This window comes from Euleptes europaea, chromosome 12 (genome assembly GCF_029931775.1).
Source record: "Euleptes europaea isolate rEulEur1 chromosome 12, rEulEur1.hap1, whole genome shotgun sequence".
In the NCBI taxonomy this organism is placed as follows: Eukaryota; Metazoa; Chordata; class Lepidosauria; order Squamata; family Sphaerodactylidae; genus Euleptes; species Euleptes europaea.
The window spans coordinates 35,001-55,818 of NC_079323.1; the positions used below are offsets into that span (position 1 = coordinate 35,001).

General features: G+C 50.3%; 1 protein-coding gene across 1 annotated transcript in view; it reads right to left on the reverse strand.

Annotated features, from left to right (window-relative positions):
- Positions 1-20,818, reverse strand: part of LCMT2 (leucine carboxyl methyltransferase 2) — a 39,257-nt gene that overhangs the window by 14,756 nt on the left and 3,683 nt on the right. Inside the window, exons 7-15 of the mRNA XM_056858756.1 lie at positions 17,777-17,884; positions 16,830-16,926; positions 12,801-13,043; positions 11,993-12,226; positions 10,769-10,866; positions 10,285-10,472; positions 9,981-10,116; positions 9,327-9,483; positions 7,937-8,093 (exon numbers count right to left, since the gene is read on the reverse strand). Coding sequence (XP_056714734.1) covers positions 7,937-8,093; positions 9,327-9,483; positions 9,981-10,116; positions 10,285-10,472; positions 10,769-10,866; positions 11,993-12,226; positions 12,801-13,043; positions 16,830-16,926; positions 17,777-17,884 — 1,418 coding nt within the window. The remainder of the gene's footprint in view (positions 1-7,936; positions 8,094-9,326; positions 9,484-9,980; positions 10,117-10,284; positions 10,473-10,768; positions 10,867-11,992; positions 12,227-12,800; positions 13,044-16,829; positions 16,927-17,776; positions 17,885-20,818) is intronic.

The window sequence follows — 20,818 nt, forward strand, 5'->3', positions numbered from 1 at the left end:
AACCCAACCTAACCCTAACCCCAACCCCTAACCACATCCCCTAACACTACCCCTAAACCTAACCCTAACCCAACATTAACCCTAACCCTAATCCTAACCCTAACCCTAACCCTAACCCTATTCCTAATCCTAACCCTAACCCTAACCCCAACCCCAACCCCAACCCCAACCCCTAACCCCAACTCCAATCACAACCCTAACCCTAACCCCAACCCCAACCCGAACCCCAAACCCTGTCTCTAACCCCTAACCCCAAACCCCTACCCCTAACTCTAACCCCTAACCCTAACCCTAACCCAACCCTAACCCTAACCCCCTAACCCTAACCCCCTAACCCAAACCGCAACCACAACCGCAACCCCAACCCTAACCCTAACCACAACCCCTAACCACAACCCCTAACCCTAACCATAACCCTAACACTTACCCTAATCCCTAACCCCATCCCCTAACACTACCCCTAAACCTAACCCTAACCCAACCCTAACCCAACATTAACCCTAACCCTTAACCCTAACCCTAACCCAACCCTAACCCCTAACCCCAACCCCTAACCCCAACCCCTAACCCCCTAACTCTAACCCCTAAACCTAACCCTAACCCTGACCCTAACCCTATCCCAACCCCCTAACCCCAACCCCTACCCCTAACCCAACCCTAACCCCTAACCCCTAACCCCTAACCCCAACCCAAAAACCTACCCCTACCCTAACCGTAACCCTAGCCCTAACCCCAACCCTAACCCACCCTACCTCTACCCCTACCCCTACCCTTAACCCTAACCCCAACCCCAACCCCCCTAACCTTAACCCTAACCCCCCTAACCCTAACCCCTAACCCTAACCCCTAACCGTAACCCTGACCCTAACCCCCCTAACCCTAACCCCCCTAACCCTAACCCTAACCCCCCTAGCCCTACCCCTAACCCCTAACCCTACCCCTAACCCCTAACCCAACCCTAACCCTAACCCCAACCCCAACCCCTACCCCCTAACCCCTACCTCAATCCTAAACCCTAACCCTAACCCCAACCCCTGACCCTGACCCTAACCCTAACCCTGGACAGCCGTGGCCACATGAACGGGACACTCTTTGCTACCCTTTCCACAAGAACATCACGTATAAATCCCCCTGGTCAATAATTAGGCTGATAAATTTGATTTTTTTATTCACAGTCTTTAGAAATGGGCGTATTGAAAACCAGACGAAATAACCAGTACCCATCCGAGACACCCTTCATTACTATCTCTACTATATATTTAGTGTAAAGGTGTGGGAAGAGAACAATACAAAACCGGTACAGTGGAGAAATAGATGGGGATGGTTCCAGGAGGTGTATCCTCCTATTCCATGAGTTTCATCACTTATACGTATTTATTGACACATTTTGTTTTATTTTATTCTATCACCAGGGGACTCAGACTCCACGGAGAATAGAAATTCTACCCCATTCATTCAGAGAGTGGAAAAAGATAATCATATTTTCCTGTGAAATATTTGGAACCATAGTTTTAATTTTGGTATTGGGAATTGTCGCTTACTATCTGTCTCTCCGTCTTCTTTAGTAGAACACTGTAATAAAAGAATAGGAATCAATGAGTAATAAACAAGCAAAACAATAAACAAACTTTCAATTTGAAACCAAAGTTATTACTGTTACCAAACTTATCACTGTTATTACTGTTATCACTGTTGTTATTACGGTTTTAGATATTACATATTATGTATAATGTGTCCTGTATGATGTATAATGTATTATGTAATCAGCACTATAGATTTAATGTTCAATGTTTAATGTTAATGTTGATGTTGACGATGGTTCAGACCTTTGTAATACTTTGCTGCTCATAATTGAGTTATTATGTAGAAAGGTTAATCTAAAAATAAAAATTATATTTTCCTAAAAAAAAATATTATATTTCCCTAACCCTAACCCCAACCCCAACCCCAACCCTAACCCTTGTTGGTGTTTGGAAGAAGTATCAGACACCCCAGAGGCGAGTGAATACTGCAGAGTCAGCACGTATACAAAAGTGCTATTTTATTTCACAGTGTCAAAGTGCTTCGCAAAGCATCCACTTCTCTCAACCCACAACCAAATACATATATGTTACACTTATATACATTACTGGCATAGTCTCCCAGCCAATCAGCAGTTGGCTGCCTTGTCTCCAGGACCATCTAGCTCAGTCCAGTGCAAGCCAGTTTTTCTGCTCAGTCATTGAGCTGTCATGTGACATCACCAATCACCTGGCTGTCACTTAGATCTTTTCTATCTGCTTGCCATGTGCAGTCTTACATGTCAACAACCCTAACCCTAAAAACTAACAAGATGTTATTTTAACCCAGTCTTTTGTAAACTCAAGCCTTCATCATCAGGCACATGAAGTGAGACATATCAGATTTTCTTGCCCTTGAGGAAATGGGCCATAATCCAAGAAAGTTTAGGCTGGAATACAAACAGGTGTTCATTTTAAAATAGCCACAAGACTAATCAAGTGTTCCTCTAGCTCAAAGGAGTTCCATCACACATCATGCACAGTTTCAGTCACCTTTATTGGCATGATAATAGTAATAATAGTAACAGGAATACATAAAACTCCATACTTGCTCAAAAGAGTCACACGTACAACAATATAGCCAAAACTTAACCATCGATTTAAAACTCTTCAGTTTTAAATGCAATAATAATACATTCTCCCAAACGACAACTGAGAACCAGGACCTATTGCACAGCACAGCTAATACCAATACCCTTTTATGTATTATTTCCCAGTGTCTGTATTGCCTCAGTTGGTTTTATTTATTCCCTTATCCTCTTATTTTTATTTTTAATAACAATCGCCAGAAACTCTGCCACCTGTTCGGAAACAGCAGGAATCCTATCAGCTAATAAAAATTTGGTACAATCATTTGCTAAATCTTTTAAGGACATAAGGTGAGGGTTAATTAGTTCTACACATTGTTTATGGTACAAGGGACAATATAGCAGAATATGTTCTACTGATTCTGGTTCTTTTAACTGACAGCTACATAGTCTTTTGTTCTGAGGAATACCCCTATATCTACCAGAAACTATGGCTGATGGAAATGTATCTGGCCAACATAAAGGCTCTGCGCTGGGAGGGATGCCCTAAATTACAACCATTGTTCTTTTAGGAGGAGAAAGGCCAAAAAAGGTAGGTGAGCAGATTATATTCGCTCCAGCATTTATTTTCTGCAATTCCATGTCCCAAATTCTCCCTGTAATCATCCGAGAATATAAGCTTCCCTGGAGTTTGCCAATGCCTCTATATCGATACCAAAAAAAATCTGATTTTCCTTACTATAAATTGGGACCATTTGGATACATAAGGGTCCGCATCCAAACTGGCTATGAGGCTGTTTAGGGGAGCACGAAAATGAAGGCGCAGCCAGAACTTAATGGTAGAGATCCAGGCTCTAGATTCAGTAAGGTAGAGACCCAAATCCACACAAAGTGTAAGGTATCCAACTGAGTTGGGTATACCCAGTATGCACCACAGAAAAGTCAAATTTGTCCTTTCTACCTCGTTGTTGAAAGCTTGGATCCACACAGGGATGCCATACAATAAGTGTGGAATTATTGTGGCCTGGAAAATTCTTATTGCCGCTGGTACAAATTGGTTTCTTTTTTTATAGAAAAACCGGATAATAGCTGACAACTTGCTCTTGGTTGAGACAAGGGAACGTTCCATATGGATAGACCAGTTCAGGTTATGAGACAAAAGTCTACCCAAATATCTAAATGATTTAACTTGTTCGATTTCCCTATCACCGATTCTCGAAACCGCCCGTTTCCATGATCTGGTTTCTCTTCAGATCGCACATCATGCACAATTTCTATTTTGCTGGATGAAGGCACAACCTTAGTTTTTGTTCCATTATGAACACATGAAGCCTCTTTAGGCCAGGTACACCTACACAACATTGTCTACTCTGTCTGTTCTCTGGGATCTTAGGCAGAGAGAGGTCTTTTCTAATGGCTCATTCCTGAGGTCCCTGTGGTTCTGGGGATGGCTCCTGGTCCTTCTGCATTCCAAGCGGCTGCTCTTCCATGGTGCCACAGCTGCTCCCCATGACCCTTTGCCTCTTCCTAGCCTCCATAGTCCTTTCATACAGAACATGGATATCTTGCATTGATTATGTCCCAATCCAGATAAGGAGACCTTTGCAGAAGCAAGAAACAGGGTTCATATGACAAGCCATGTCTCATACAAAGGAAAATAGATACATGTTGGATTGCTAACTGATATACTGACAGTGATCAAATTCTTTGTTTCACCAGATCAGCGTCTAAAGTAGAGTGTGAAGCTATACAATTTCACTTCAAAAAGTCATATTAAATCAAATATGTTTTAAATAGCTAATATTTAAACTAATATTTAGTTCTGTTATATATAAATGAAAAGATTCCAATATCACCTGAAGTTCTATTCCTAAAAGTGTCTTTAGAACTTTTCACACACAACATGAAAAGCCTATTAAGTGATAGTTATACATTATTCCATTGTGAAAAGTGCAAACAATTGGACTTCAAGAAGATCCAGCTCCTATTGAAGAACTTTGCTCTTGATCTTTATGAAATCAGACATGTCTATTTCCTTAAGCAGTAGTTTCTTAAGGATTCCAGATAAATGCCCAATCTGCGTTACAACCTTGATTTGCAATGCCATCCTAAGGAGAGTTACATTCTCCTAATAAATGGTCTCAGAACGGTGTAACTCTGCTTGCCACTGCACTGTTAGTCTTTACATCAGCATTGCAATCATAAACATACAACAAGAATAACACCATGTTGCATTTAATTGGTCTTCCCACTCACTTGTTGATGGTTTGGGTTGTTTGTTTCGTTATAAAGAAAAATATCAACAGTGTTTAATTCTCAGATTTCCTCATAACTGGACTGTGATCCAGACTGTCAGGCTCCTGCCATCCTAAAAAGACTCCTTATGAGGCCAGTGCCTCATGGAAAGCAATAGATCAGGGGTATCGAACTCATTTGTTGCGAGGGCAGGATATGACATAAATGTCACTTGGTGGGGCCGGACCATGTGTATCATAAAATGTAATGCCAGATACCAGAGATACAAACTTTATAGAAGACACAGCAAAGCCAATTAAAGTACAAACATGCTCAAAACAATAACACTGTTCGATAGAAGAAAATACTGTAAGAGTGTTATTGTTTTAAGCATGCTTGTATTTTAAGTAAAAAATAAAGTAAAAATAATATAATTAATTGGCTTTGCCTATGTCTCCTATAAAGTTTGTATCTGTGATCCCTAGTATTATTACTATTTTTTTAAAAAAAATTAAACTAGGAGGTGGCTGGTGAGCCTGCAGCAGATTCGCAAGCCCAGGACTAGGGGAGGGGTCAATCCTCTTCGCAGGAACAGACAGAGAAAGAGAGAGGGAGAGAGAGAGGGAGGGAAGAAAGAGAGAGAAGGAAGGAAGGAAGGAAGGAAGGAAGGAAGGAAGGAAGGAAGGAAGGAAGGAAGGAAGGAAGGAAGAAGGAAGGAAGGAAGGAAGGAAGGAAGGAAGGAAGGAAGGAAGGAAGGAAGGAAGGAAAAAGAAATAGAAAGAAAGAAATGGAGAAAGGGAGAAGCAGAGAGGAGAGAGGGAGGGAGAGAAAGGCAGAAAGATAGAGAGAAACAGGGAGAAAGAGAGGGATAGAAAGAGAGAGGAGGAGAAAAGAAAGGAAGAGAGAAACAGAGAGACAAAGAGGGAGAAAAGGGAGAGAAATAAATAGGAGGGAGAAAGAACCCTTGGCCAGAAACCCTTGAACCTCCCCCCCCACCAATAATCGGCCTGGTGGCACTGGAGGGGCCGCATCCTCAGCCCAGGCAGAGTAGGGGCGGCGCACGCAGCAGCTCAAAAAGGTCCCCCCCTCCCAGTCCCTCCCCAGCACAGCCCGCTCCCCGCTCTGGGCTGGAGCGTGTGAGCCCAGCTGTTTGCAGGCTCGGGGCGGCTTGCACACTCCAGCCCGGACTGGGGGGAGTGGAGGGGGCTGCCTTGCCTCCAGGGGCTGCATAAAAGCCCTCCGCGGGCCTGATGCAGCCCAGGGCCGTATCCTTGACACCCCTGCACCAAGGGAATTAAAAAATGGACTCGTTCAACCTTTCCAGTCCAGCACCCGGTTCCACACACCAGCCTGCTGCCTTGGAGGGGCAACCAGCATGGCAGAGAGGCCTTTCCCCTGCTTAGCTTCTGAGATCTGAGATCCGGCTCACCTGGGCCATCCCGGTTGGGGCACAGTTCTGCTAGAGAAGCATTCTTTTTTCCTGCCAGTGAGTGTCCTTTCGCCCTGCTGCTTGGGAACATACCCAGCATTAAAACTTCTACCTGTTGAGCCGTTTTTCTCCACCTGTTGGAGTATGGCTCTATCTTGTTTAGTAAACCTTGCCTTAAGAGCCCCGTGGCAGTGGTAAGCTGCAGTACTGCAGTCCAAGCTCTGTTCACGACCTGAGTTCTATCCCGACGGAAGTTGGTTTCAGGTAGCCGGCTCAAGGTTGAATCAGCCTTCCATGAGTACCCAGCTTGCTGGGGGTAAAGGGAAGATGACTGGGGAAGGCACTGGCAAACCATCCTGTAAACAAAGTCTGCCTAGGAAACGTTGGGATGTGACATCATCCCATGGGTCAGGAATGACCCGGTGCTTGCACAGGGGACCTTTACCTTAAACCTCACCTGGGTCCTTGCAATGCCGCACCAGGAGAGGGGTGCTAATCAAAAGGGTGAGATCAGACTGGAACAGCTGAGAAAGCCCTTGATTGCTCCAGGGCTATTGGGAGCAGGAGGGAGCACGTGTAGGCTGGAGAGGACCCCCCACCCTTGACAAACTCCCCCCCCCCACTTTCAACAGCTTGCCATCCAGATTGCTACTAAATCGAGACTTGTGTCAGCATTGAAAACCAAAGAACCTCTGCATAGCGCCAGCCCCCCCAAACCCCAAAGGGGCATGGGACTCAGAAGAATGCTATAGGGACTCTTTCGTGGTGATTATAGTGGAAAAGAACGCTGTAGGAAACGGGACTGGGAAAGGGCTCCCGGTAGCCCTGCCCTCCCTTTGCACGCAGTCCCTTGGGAGGAGAAAGTTAACACACAGTGTACACTTTTTAAAAGTTAAATTTAATCTGCCAGAATTAGAGGAGCAACCCTGATGCTCTCAAGGGAGGTGGGCATTGTACAAGGTGGCCGTTCCCAGCACCCTGCGGAGCATCACTCCGACGTGTCTATTTTGTCCTTCTGGAGCTTTTCCACGCTACATTGTTCTTGGCTAAAGGGGTGCAGCATATCCACATTAGGCCAGCGGGTGCAGCCATGGGAGAATCCCCCCTCCTCAGCAGAAAGATATTCATTTATACCCCCCTCTTCTCCCCAATTGGGAGCACACAGGATACATTGTTCCATTTTATCTTAACAGCAACCCTGTGATGTAGGATAGGGCTGAGAGAGTGCCTGAGAGAGAGTGCCAGAGAGAGAGAGAGAGTGCCAGAGAGAGAGAGAGAGTGCCAGAGAGAGAGAGTGCCAGAGAGTGCGAGTGCAAGTGCGAGACAGAGAGAGACTGCTATTGGAAGCCAGGGAGCTTCCAATAGCAGGACAGGGATTTGAACCCAAGCAGGCCTTGCAACAAGCAAACTGACAAGAATTCAGACTTTTCTGTCACTTCCAGGCTTTTAAAATCTGGGGGTTGGGGTGGAAGCAACAAAGCAACCAGTTCACATAGCAGAAGGCACGGATCCAGTGCAGCCAAGGGGGTAAGCAAGCGAAAGATGCTGCTGCTGCTGCCTTCTGCGCGCAAGCCGAGGGGTGGGACCCAGCAAAGAAATGGCGGTGCCTCTGGGCCAGGCACAAGCCTCCCACCAGTGCCCTGTGCTTGCTCTTGCTCACAGGGGTACAAATAAAGCGTGCCTACGGCCCGAAGGGTGACAACATGGGCCATGGTTGAGCATCTCTGAGCCAGTGGAGAAGCATCCCAGAAAAGTCACCGTTCAGGCAACAGCAGATGGGGACGGGAGCAATGCAGAAGTGGAAACGCTTGGCTATGGCACCGGGGGTTGTCAAGAGCCCAGCTGGAACCAAGGACAGGAGGGGGAGGCAGTCGATGCTTGCAGGGGCCTCTGCCACTCCTCCTGGCAATCTGGGGACCTGCCTAAAAGAATGATATGGAGGCAGATAGCCAAGAGTGGCCCCATTGGTGGAAGCAGCTCTTATTGGGCACACTACAGGAAACCCCACCCACACGCTGGTTGCAATTTGTTTGACAGCAGAGCGCACCTGAGCATGCCATGACGGTGCACTCCTTCCCCCTGCCCCACAAGAGTGAAGCAACTATAATCAAGCTGTAATCAGCCAGTTCCTTTTGCTTCCCCTTCCCATGGCAACAGAATCACGTTACTGAAAAGGCACCTCCTCAAGCACAACCATCAACCCAGCAAGTTACAGACCCTCAAATGGGCGCCAGGAGCTGCAATTTATCTACCCTCTCCACTTCCCTTCTGCTAATTAACTTCTACTCCATGGTTGCGGCCTCTTGAGAGGTGCCTGAACTTGAGGAAATCCCCCAAGAGGCAAAAGGACTCTCTACCCCTCTGTCAAAGGTCATGCATGGTACTCCAAGGATGCTTGCAGAGGTCAACAAAAGTGCATCACTCAACTAGAGTCTTCCCAGAGCTAAAAAGCACATGTGTTTTCTGTGCAGGGGGGTGCCTCCCACACAACACAGGCCTCTGGGCCCCTCCAGGGGCAGGCCCAGGATTCTGGAACAAACGGGCAGGACAAGACACGGAGGGCAGCTTCTCAGACTACAGCTCCAAAGTCAAGCACGAGGGCTGCTCTTTAAGGTGCCAACATTTTATCCCAGCACGGGTTTCTGTGGACGGATGCTGCAGGAAGGAAATCACTGGGAGGTGTAATAAGAAAAATCACTAGGGTGGAGAGGAAAAGTTCGAACAGAGGCAGGTGTGACTCCTGCCATCAATCTTTCAGGTTCCCGGGTGTGTGTGTGTGAATTTGTGATAAAGGTTCATAATTTTAAATAGAATGTTTTTTTCTATTTATTGATGTGACACTGTGTGTGTTTCTAATGGCATTGAACTGCAAACCATCTTGAATGGAGGAAAGGTTGACTAGAAACGCCGAAATAAGCCACGTAGTAATTTCCCAGAGGCTCACGCTGCATCCTCGACCAGGAAGACACCAGTCCACAGCCGGTCCCTGTAGAGCCACGGACCCCAGACTCACACAGCCCACCACGCAAGTCAGGCTGCTCTGGTCCCCCACTCGGCAAAAGCATCACTTCCTACTCAAGATATCCCCAAGGGCCAAACGGACGGGGTGGCGGTTCAAATGACTCCCGAAGGAGAAGCAGTTGCCTCCGCCACCCATAACGAGGACCTCCTCCTCCTCCGGCATGAAGACACTGCTGTGGCTGTGTAACATCAGAGGCCACTCCAGCCCTGCCTGGAAGAGAAGCGGGACTGGTGAGCACAGCAGGGAGAGCGGCAGGAAGTGGCCGGCCCAGAGACAACAGGCAGAAATACCGGTCTGACCCCCTTCCCTTCAACTGACGATTCTGCTTCTGCATGCAAACCCTTTGAAGGGAAAAAATGTTTCCCCCAAGTAGTGAGGGGAACGCCCTGGGGACTCGATAGGGGTGGAAAGTCGGCATAAAAATGCTTCAAATACATAAGAATAAAACAATAATGTGGCTTTGGCCGGTGGCCGGAACACAGCACACGAGCCTCCGAAACAAAGGTAGGGGTGCCTGCCTGCAGTCGCCAACCAAGACCCCCCACCCACCCAATGCCAATTCTTGGATCAAGTACAGGAACAAGTTAACGGTGCAAAGCCAGGAATCCGAGGGACAGTAGCTGGTCACCGGTGTCAGAACACTGAACTCTTGGGGAGGGTGGTCTCCAGAGACCCCCGCATGCCCTCTGCCCGCAGCCGCCACTCACCGTGTCCATGCCATATTCTGCGGTGAACCCTGTTGCCAGATCGATCACGGCCACACCAGGCACTGAAGGAGCATGAAACCAGACTCCGCCCACCAGCAACAGCTTCCCACGGTGCACATGAGCAGTGTGTGAGTACCTGAGGCAGACGGTGAAGGTGGACAAAAGGAGGACATGGGTGTAAGCCATCCCACCTGCATCTCGTGCCCAGCATGGCAGCCCTTCCACCGAGAGGGATGGCCGCAGCCACAGGCGGAATACGAGGCACCCTGGGAAGAGGCGGCTGCCTTGGGCAATGGCCACTGACCTTGGGGTGAGTGGGGGATGGGTCTCCACAGGGCACCACTGGAAGCCACTCTCCGTTGGCTTCAGACACAGGACGCTGCCCAGGGCCCTTTCCATTGCGTCCAGACCACCTGCAATGAGAACGCCGCCTGCCCACCCGCATGCACTGTGCGAATGGCGGCCAACGGGCACTGGACCCTCCACAGGAATCTGAAAAGGAGGAAGAGAAGGAAGCGGCGAAATGAAGGCCAGCCCCCGCCCCGCCTAGCCTCCCTTCCCCTCCACATGCTCAGGAGGAAGGCAGCAGCAGCAGAGGGCATCTGCCAGCGGGCACGTGCTCCAAGGGCACCTGAGATGTCCCCCACTGAGCTGCCGTCCCCTCACAGGGGAACACCAGAGCCCAGCCCAGAGAGAGGGGCAGAGGGTGGGCCCCTAGCACCGGCCACAATGGCCGGCCCCCCAGCACCCCCGCCCCCAACCACAAGGGGGCTCTGCCTGGCCCGTACCTGTCGGCAACGGAGCTCCTCCGCGTGCAGGAAGCCCCAGTCTGCCCGCACAGACTGCCCAGAGCCACGGCCGCCATAAACAAATAGGTATCTCTGCCCTAGGAAGACAGCAAACAGGCACCGTTCCTGCTGCCACGGTGGACAGACAGGCCAGCGCCACCCACATCTGGCACCCACCCCACCTCTGCCTGCCAACCACAGTTCATTATGCCAGCCTTGGATGAATCTGGGACTACTAAGCAATCGACTTTGCCTTGTTCAGAGTCAGACTCCTGGTCTATCAAGGTCATTATTGTCTCATCCGACTGACAGGGACATTATCTGTTGCCGGAGCCTTTCCAGTGGAGATGCCGCCGGGGACTGAACCGGGGACCTTCTGCGTTGCAAGGGGAGGCTCTGCCACAAGGGCACACCCCAACCTATCAGTGTGACTCTTGGACACATGAAGCTACCTTATACTGTATCAGACTGTGAGCACTTGTCCCTGTAGTAATCCCAAAAACAACATCCACAGACGAGTAGTCCAAAAGAGAGTTGATTTATTAGAAAACCTACAGGTATACAGAGCTAACAGGTAAGTTGGCACGAATGAGAACTAAAGACACGGCCTAAGGCCTATATGGAAGAGCACTGGTCATATCAGATAGTGGTGGCAGCCATGGCAACCACCCTCCCTATGAGGGCAGTTCCCACAGAGTTAGCGAAAGGAATTTGACAGTTAACAGGCCCGGCCTTTGTGCCGCACCTGGTGAAACCAAAACACGCACTGTGTCTTGGCAGAGAGCACGCCTGACACAGACCTTGGTCCATCAAAGTCAATACTGTCTACTCAGGCCGGCAGTGGCTCTCCAGGGACCCAGGCAGAGATCTTTCACATCACCTACAATGCCTAGTCCCTTGAACTGGAGATGCCGGGGATTGAACCTGGGACCTTCTGCGTGCCAAGCAGATGCTCTACCACTGAGCCACGGCCCCTCCCCTCTTCTGTGCTTATGGACAACAGAATTATGGGGGGAGGAGACTCAGCTGTCCCCACCCCGACATTCATTTTGTTTATTCCCCCCCCCCCCTTATTGAGCAGAGAGCAACACCCATGAGGATTTTACACGGCGTCCCACCAGGTATTTAATGGACCCGGGCCTACTTCACTGCAGAGATGGGATGACATAAAGGGCCTCTTGACGGTTCAGGGCCCCCTCCAGATGGCAAAGGAGCCCCTCTTACCTCGATGCACAACTTCCGTTGCTGTATGTCTCCAGCGTGGCAAAGCTGGGTCCTCAACAGGTGGCAGTCGCGTGAGCTCCACAACCGGGCAGCTCAGGGGGGTGGAGGAACCATCTGCCTCCAGCATTCTCAAGCCACAAACCTCCTGAGCAGGACTCACCGGGGACAGGCGCCCCCCCAGCACTACGGCCCAGCCTGGCTGCAGAAGGGTCACTGTGTGGAACAGCCGCCCGTCTGTAAGGAGAACACTCAGGCTTCAGGTGGACCCCAAGGAGAAGCTGGGCAGTTCATGGGGCTATCTCCAGTGGGGAAGCAAGGCGCCCTCCACCATGATGGCATGGGAACCAGGGACTGCCGTTTTGACAGTCGTGTGCTTCTGCCCCGAGGCTGGTTAGGTCCTTCCACCACCACCCCATACTTCACCGAGCTTACAATGCCGATGGACAAGAAGCCCGGTGGACTGGATACCCCTCCCCCCAGCTCACTTCCCACCACATCCCCCGAGTCCTCTCTCTCCCATCCCCATCTCTGGACCTCTTTGGGGCGTTCCACCTTCCCATTGGCCTGTCAGAGAGGCGCATCCACCTTGGGAGGGTGATCTCTCAGAGAGCCATCCTAGGAAACCAGGAGGACAGTGAAGGGAGGGAGGGCCGGTGCCCTGGGCAGAAGAGACAGCGTTGTGCCAGCTGCACCTGCACCTCAGTGGCATCTCCCAAGGAAAGATGATCTCCAAAGGGAACTGAGGCAGCAGCCCACAGTCATGCGCCAAACCAGCAGCACAACTGCAGCCCCCCCCCCCCCCGCTTACCCCAGGAGTTCCCAGACTTGGCCAGGCAGACGTCACCACTGGTCCATTTTTCTCCATCCTTGACCAGGGCATGCAGGTCAGTCAGGCGGCAATGACGGCCACCATGGTCACCAAAACCTCCTGTGGTAAGGATCACGTGTGGTGCAATGCGCACGGAGCGGTGGCCGTATCGTCTCAGGCCGGTGATTCCCATGTCTGCAGCGCAAACGGACGCAGCAACCATCCCAGCAAAGCCAGGGAATGCTGCAAGCAAGAGAGAGAGAAAGAACCAACCTGTCACAGGCCTGCGAGGGAGGCGGCTCTGCTGTCATTCTGCCCCAACGGGTTGTTCAGCATGAGCCCCACCGCGGTTCACTTTCCAAATCAAAGGCCGCTTTGCTGGCCTTTCAGGGGCCATTTGGAGTTAGACAGGGCTCCACTCGCCGTGCCTGAGAAGTTCAACAAAACTCGGCTCTTTTGCTGTGTCCTGGGCACCGCCGAAAAGAAATGTATGTGCCCAGCCAGGCATTCGATATGGGCACACCTTTTTCACTGCAGAGATGGATGACATCTCCCTGCCAGTCGGTGCCACCAGGGTCAGCCATTTACTGTTTTTGTAAATTTCATCTCAGTCACAGCACAGGGCAGCAATGGTGACCTGTTATTACCACAGTTTCTCCTCTGACTCCCTCTCAAAGTCATGCTCAGTTTTGGTGAAAGAGTGACACCCCCACCCCACCCCAAGTAAATTTCCAGGCCTCGTATTTTCACCCACAGTGATTCTGCGAAGGAGCGTCTCGCCCTTAACTTTCCTAACTGATTGGACCTCCTTCACTCCTCGACAGGCAGAACCACACCTGCTCTGCACAGGAAGCTGTTCCTGGATTCAGCCTGTGGAGAGGTCAAGGGTGCCTGGCTCCCACCAACTTCCACTGTGCCACCAGGTTTCTGACATGCCTCCTATAACTAAGTTACCTTCCACACATGAAGTTTCGGAAGGCAGCAGCGCAGTAACGCTCTCCATTTAACTGGGAAAGGGAGGCACAGCCTGGCTCAGCTCCAATTCCCACCCCCACCCCTTCTTTTTTTAAAAAAATTGGCCCCTGGAAGACTCTGACTGCAGCCACCTGCCATGTGCTCTGTTAACGGGCCAGCACACCTACAGTCGAGGGAGCATAGCCCGAAATACTTTGGATAGAAAGGTTAGACCGGCACCAGACACTCCATCAGCGCAACAGGACCATCCTACACACACACACCGGTGATGGAATGTAGGATTGATCACGTACACTGTGGGGTTCATATGTGGAATCTATTGATGCTTAACATGCACAAATCAGAAGGTTCAGTAAAGTCATGTGTTAGCTTATATTATAAGACAATTAAGTGCCATCATAGCATCATAGCGCTGGAAGGGACCACCAGGGTCATCAAGTCCAACCCCCTGCACAATGCAGAACAACTACCTCCCCCTCCCACACACACACTCCCAGTGACCAGAAGATGGCCAAGCTGCCCTTCCTAAGGTCACAGAATCAGCATTGCTGACAAATGGCCATCTAACCTCAAGTCACAACCGACTCCTGACAACCCCAGGATCATGGGCTTTTCAAGGCAAGAGATGAGCAGGGGTGGTTTGCCATTGCCTGCCTCTGTGTAGCAACCCTGGACTCCCTCGGCAGTCTCCCACCCAAGGACTAACCAAGGCCAACCCTGCTTAGTTTCAAGATCTGACCAATCTGGGTTAGTCAGGGACATTCAGGCTGCTGGAGGCCTATATAATAGTTTCTATATAACAGGGGTAGGGAACGTCAGGCCCGGGGGCCGTATAAGGCCCGCAAAATCATTTGGTCTGGCCCTTCATGAGTCCTGGCAGATCTCTAGTTCAGAAGGATATAAGACTGGAGATCTGCCCCCTCCCGCAGACAGGAATAGCCTCTATTCAAGGTGGATGTGAGTTTGTTTTGCCAAGAAAAGGAACCTTTTTTCCCCCTTGCAGAGGAGTCATTAACTATGGAGCTGCTAGGACGGCCCAAGAAACTGTGTTAACCCTTTCCCAACCGGGTCGTGGAGAAACATTCCCTCTGCACAAGAGGGCTGGGGGCGGAAGTGGCGACAATGGGGCGGTTAAAGGGGGCAGGGCAGAATGCGCGGGGGGGGGCGAGTTCTTAGCCAGTGTGTCCTCGTTTCATCCCTGCAGGCGGAGGTAGCAAGAGTCGACTGTAGAATCTGGCCCCGAGCATGCGAAGCAAGAGTAACTCTGGCATGCAGCTCGACGGCTACGCCCGGCTGGTGAAACAGACCATCCTGTGCCACCAGGTGGGCGAGGGCACCACCAGTTGGATGCCTGCCTGCTTGCCCTATTGGGGAGAGGGCTCATCTGGGCAGCTGCCTGCTTGGGGCTGGGTCGGTACCCCCTCTCCCTTCTGGTTCTTCCCCCTCTAAGTCCTGCAAAAGACTCATAGGGCGGGAAAGTGCCCGATCAGGGCATTACTGGACGGGGCTCCTTCGCCTACAAGCCCCGAGCGGCTTGTCGCTCACTCCATCTGGTGTTTGCTGCCCTGCCTGAATCTCTTGGTCTCATCTGGGGATGGCAGAGCTCAAAAGTGAGTCGCTCTATGTGGCCAACACTCGGAGCTGTCTCCGGTTGTGCCTCTTGGCTAAATGTTTGACCAAATATAGCAGGCTAATTTTTAAGTTGATAATTTTGTATGGCCCGCAAATGATGTTATAAATATCCAAATGGCCCTTGGCAGACCACCTGCTATATAAGGTGGTCACACTCCATAACCTTGAAGCTCTGATTATGGAATTCAGTGAAATGCACATTTTGTCAAAATAGGCTGGGCAAGTCACTTAGAAGTACATAAGAACATAAGAAAGGCCCTGATGGATCAGACCAAGGCCCATCAAGTCCAGCAGTCTGTTCACACAGTGGCCAACCAGGTGCCTCTAGGAAGCCACAAACAAGACGACTGCAGCAGCACCATCCTGACTGTGTTCCACCACACCCAAAATAATAGGCATGCTCCTCTGATACTAGACAGAATAGGTATGCAGCATGACTAGTATCCATTCTAACTAATAGCCATGAATACCCCTCTCCTCCATGAATATGTCCACTCCCCTCTTAAAGCCCTCTAAGCTGGCAGCCATCACCACATCCTGGGGAAGGGAGTTCCACAATTATTTTATAAGTAGATTTTTTTCTTGATGTCAATTTACATGTACGCTGACATGGGGTGGATGTCTGTGGGGTTCTGTGCCAGTGTTCTGTGCACCTACTGAGTAACATTTGGACCTGGCACCTTCTGTGCCAGCAGATGCCCTACCACTATGTCGCGGCCCCTCCCTTCACCTCCCTGTGGTAAGAATGGAAAGAAATGCAATCTGCCATTTTCCTGTCTTCCTTCACTGCTTCTTTGATCCACACAATCGTTCGCCCTTAAACAGCTGTAAGACGCCCCTGCAGACTAACCAGGCTTCCCCTGGGCAGAGAACGATGGCATCAGCTGGCTCAAATAGAGCCCGCAGGAGGATGCCCCCACTGACCACGGGCTCCAGGGGAGGGGCTTCTAGGGAAAGGATATGGCCCAAAGTCAAAACAGCAGGCAGGCGGCAGGCAACAGCTTGCCTGGGGAAGGGAAGAGAGCTCTTGAGGCCTGCTGAGTTTTTTTCAAGGCCTGGCTTTGAAGGGCTGCTCACAGCTCTTGCTCACCTCCACCTGCTATCTGGCTCTTTGAAGGGAGACGAGAGCTTCCAGGGGAAACGATGGGTGTGAAAGAGCCGGGACACCCAAGGACTAGGGGCTCCTTTGCCGTTTGAACACCAAGCAAGATTAAAAGAAACATTCTTTTAGGACTGAAGTGGGACTCCAGAGTGTCCTGGTTTGCCGAGGGTGCCAGCAGAAAACCTGGGGCTGCCAGAGTCCTCCGCCAGCAGGGCTGAGGCACCCCCCCACCCACACACATGCGAGCGCGCACACACACAGACACTCTCACTTAGCAGTTCTTGGCCTCACCAACCCAATTTAGTTGCAGGTTACTGCACCTTTCTCTTCCACGCCAGGAAACACAGGAGCCCGACGCAACCCCTCTCCTCTCGATGCAACCAGGATGAAGTAGTGGGAACACTTCAAGTGCCATTCCTGCCAACAGAGAGGGAAGGGGAAACTGGCGCCATTCCCTCTGTGCCCACCTCCCCTGCTCTGCTCCCAGGTCCCTCAGGGAAAGTTTCCACAGCCACAAACAAGCCAGCTGGTAGCTTCTTTCTGTGACCCCCACCCCGCCCGCAGCTGGCCCTTGAAGCCCTGCGGCGCCTATTGACAGGTGGTGGCAACAGCTGAAAGGCCAGTAGAGAAGGCAACCAGCGGAAAAAGGGAGCCCCACGTCAGAGGAAGGCTCAGCCTCCAGGGCACCCACTTGCCAGACCCCCTCAGTCCAGGATGGCTCAGCGGGAGAGAAAGCCACACCAGCCCCAGCCCCCACATCTTCACCAGGCCCATGGAAATGGCTGGAAAGCCTCAGGTCCTGCCCTGCTGCAGGACTCCCTCTCCAGACACAAAACTCCTCTGCCAGCAGAGAAGAAGGTACAAGCAGTAGAGACCCGAACACAGGGTCAGTCGCCAGACAGTAGTCTGGTGTTACTACCCACCACTGTATCCCTCGTGCCAGACAACTAGGCCATCAGGACTCAGACTGCCAGTCGGGACAGCTTCACGGCCAGAACACCTTCTGAGCTCTGGAAACATCCAGCTGCCAGAGCAAAAGGTAGCAATGGTAAACACACACAGACAAGGGAGGGCTGGCCAGTCGGGCACCTTCGCAGACAGCACGGATGATGGGCCGCCTCCTCCCTCCCTCTCTCCCTCCTAATACACCTGCTCTGTTAGCTACAACAACCTCAGCCAACACAGCTTTGGCCAAACCTCCCCTGGAACCATCACAGGCCCTGAAGCCCAACCTCAGCTGCAGCAAGAGTGGAAGATCCGGAATCACCTCAAACTCGTCAAAGGGCTCTAAGGCCTGGATCCTCCGTCGCTCATCTCCAGAGACAAAGCAGGCAAAGAACTCATTCATGTCAATGGCGTGACATTCAGCCCATCCCTGCAGAGAGAATCCCAGGGTTTTAATAAACAGCCTCTTTTCAAAGCACAACACCACACCTGCAAGTCAGCAACTGCACTCGAGACACGCCCAGCTCCAAGCAGGCAAATTCCCTCCTAGTCCCCCAGGGGCAGCTCTAGTCAGGGCTGGGGTGAGGGGGACAAAGGAAAGCACCATGTCCCCATAGCCAGGGCTGCAGAGCCAATGAGGAACCAGCATTGGTAAGAGGATAGTGGAGCGGTCCGGCCAGCAATACCTTCGAAACACCTGCAAAGAGGGCTCCAAAGCAGGGAGCCACGGATGCCACATCTGCTCAGAGCAAAGAGGCAAAAGTGGGCTGGAGGACAGGACTGGGGGGGACACGACTCGGAAGAACTTATTCCCCACTTTCTGTCCAGCATTGGCTACTCCAGCTTTTATGGAGAGAGCCGCAGGGCTTACTCATCAGACCGTACTCATTCGGCACCATCAACGGCAACGGGCATCCCCAAAACAGACCGCCTCAGAGGTTTTCAGCCAGATGACTGTTCAGAGCGTCTCATCTCCAGTGCTCAGATACACTCTGAAGAAGGAGTGTATAACTCAGAGGGGCCAGAATGGTGCTTGACTGGAATTCAGTGGGCAACACACAGGAGCTGCCTTCAACTGAACCGGACCCCCCTCGGTCCATCAAGGTCAGTCTTGCCTACTCAGGCTGGCAGCAGCTTTCCAGGGTCTCAGGCTCACATTACCTACTGCCTGATCCTTTCAGCTGGAGATGCTGGGGATTGGGACCTTCTGCTTGCCAAGCAGATGCTCTGCCACTGAGCCACATCATCTCCCCCCTCTCCCCCACATCAGCAGACTGAATTGTTCACTCCTAACTCAATACAAGGGGGGACTTCATAGATCACTCAAAGTACGCAAGAGTTTTTGGGAATCTTTTGTTGATGAGCCTCATCCCAGTAAACAAATAAGTAAATAAATACATCCACACGTTATTCTTTAGTATTGGAAGGGGCAAAGCACACAGCCTAAACTATACCAATCAGTCACAGAAGCACCTGCGGTTCTTGTTGTGCAAGATAGTTTCAGAGGGCAGCCATGTTGGTCTGCAGTAGAAGAGCTGGATTCGAGTCCAGGAGCACCATAGAGACCGACCAGATTTCCAGGGTATGAGCTTTTGAGAGCCAAAGCTCCCTTCCGGGTAAATTAGTGGAAAGCATTATTAAAGATAGAATTGTCAACCATATAGAAGGGCAAGGTCTGCTGGGCAAAACCCAACATGGCTTCTGTAAGGGTAGGTCCTGTCTCACTAACCTATTAAGAGTTTTTTTAAAGCGTCAATAAGCATGTGGACAAGAATGAGCCTGTGGATAGTGTGTATTTGGATTTCCAAAAAGCTTTTGACAAAGTCCCCCACCAAAGACTGCTAAGCAAACTTCATAATCATGGGATAAGAGGACAAGTCCTCTTATGGATTGAGAGCTGGCTGAAAAATAGGATGCACAGTAGGAATCAATGGTCAGTTCTCACAATGGGGGGATGTGAGCAGTGGGGTGCCTCAGGGATCTGTGTTGGGACCGGTGCTTTTCAACCTGTTCATCAATGACCTGGAGTTGGGGTTAAACAGTGAGGTAGCCAAGTTTGCAGATGACACCAAATTATTTAGGGTGGTTAAAACAAAATCGGACTGTGAAGAGCTCCAGAAGGATCTCTGCATACTGGAAGAATGGGCATTAAAATGGCAAATGAGATTCAATGTGAGCAAGTGTAAAGTGATGCATATTGGGGCAAAAAATCCCAACTTCACATATACACTGATGGGATCTGTGCTGGCAGCGACAGACCAAGAAAGGGATCTTGGGGTGGTAGTGGATAGCTCAATGAAGATGTCAACCCAGCGTGCATTGCTGTAAAAAAGGCAAATTCCATGCTGGCCATAATTAGACGAGGAATAGAAAATAAAACTGCTGATATCATACTGCCCTTGTACAAATCTATGGTGAGACCACACTTGGAATACTGTGTACAGTTCTGGTCACCACACCTAAAAAAGGATATTAAAGAGCTTGAGAAGGTGCAGAAAAGAGCAACCAAAATGATTAGGGGACTAGAGCAACTGTCCTATGGGGAGCGGTTAAGACGCTTAGGGCTGTTTAGCTTGGAAAGAAGGAGGATGAGGGGAGACATGATAGAGGTCTATAAAATTATGCATGGTTTAGAGAGAGTGTACAGGGAGAGGTTTTTCTCCCTCTCCCATAATACTAGAACACGGGGTCATCTGCTAAAGCTGGGGGGTGAGAGATTCCAAACAGATAAAAGGAAGTATTTTTTCACACAATGCATAGTTAAATTGTGGAACTCCCAGCCCCAGGATGTGGTGATGGCTGCCAGCTTAGAGGGCTTTAAGAGGGGAGTGGACATATTCATGGAGGAGAGGGGTATTCATGGCTATTAGTTAGAATGGATACTAGTCATGCTGCATACCTATTCTCTCTAGTATCAGAGGAGCATGCCTATTATTTTGGGTGCGGTGGAACACAGTCAGGATGGTGCTGCTGCAGTCGTCTTGTTGGTGGCTTCCTAGAGGCACCTGGTTGGCCGCTGTGTGAACGGACTGCTGGACTTGATGGGCCTTGGTCTGATCTAGCAGGGCTTTTCTTATGTTCTTATGTCCTCACATACCTGGCAAAGGGAGCTATGACCACAGAAAGCATATACTCTCCCCCCAAAAAAGAGTTAATGATCTCTAAGGTGCTACTGGACTCAAATCTAGCTTGCTATACAAGTAAGTCTAGAAAGACCCTTTGCTGGGTCTGAATTAATTCTGCCATGTCCGTGATCAAATATAACTAATATAGTTTGGGAAGATGCAAGCAACTATTTTTTCCTCTCATATTCCTTTTTCATTTTTTTTAACTGGTGCGCATTTTGTTTGTAAGATAAGAAGCT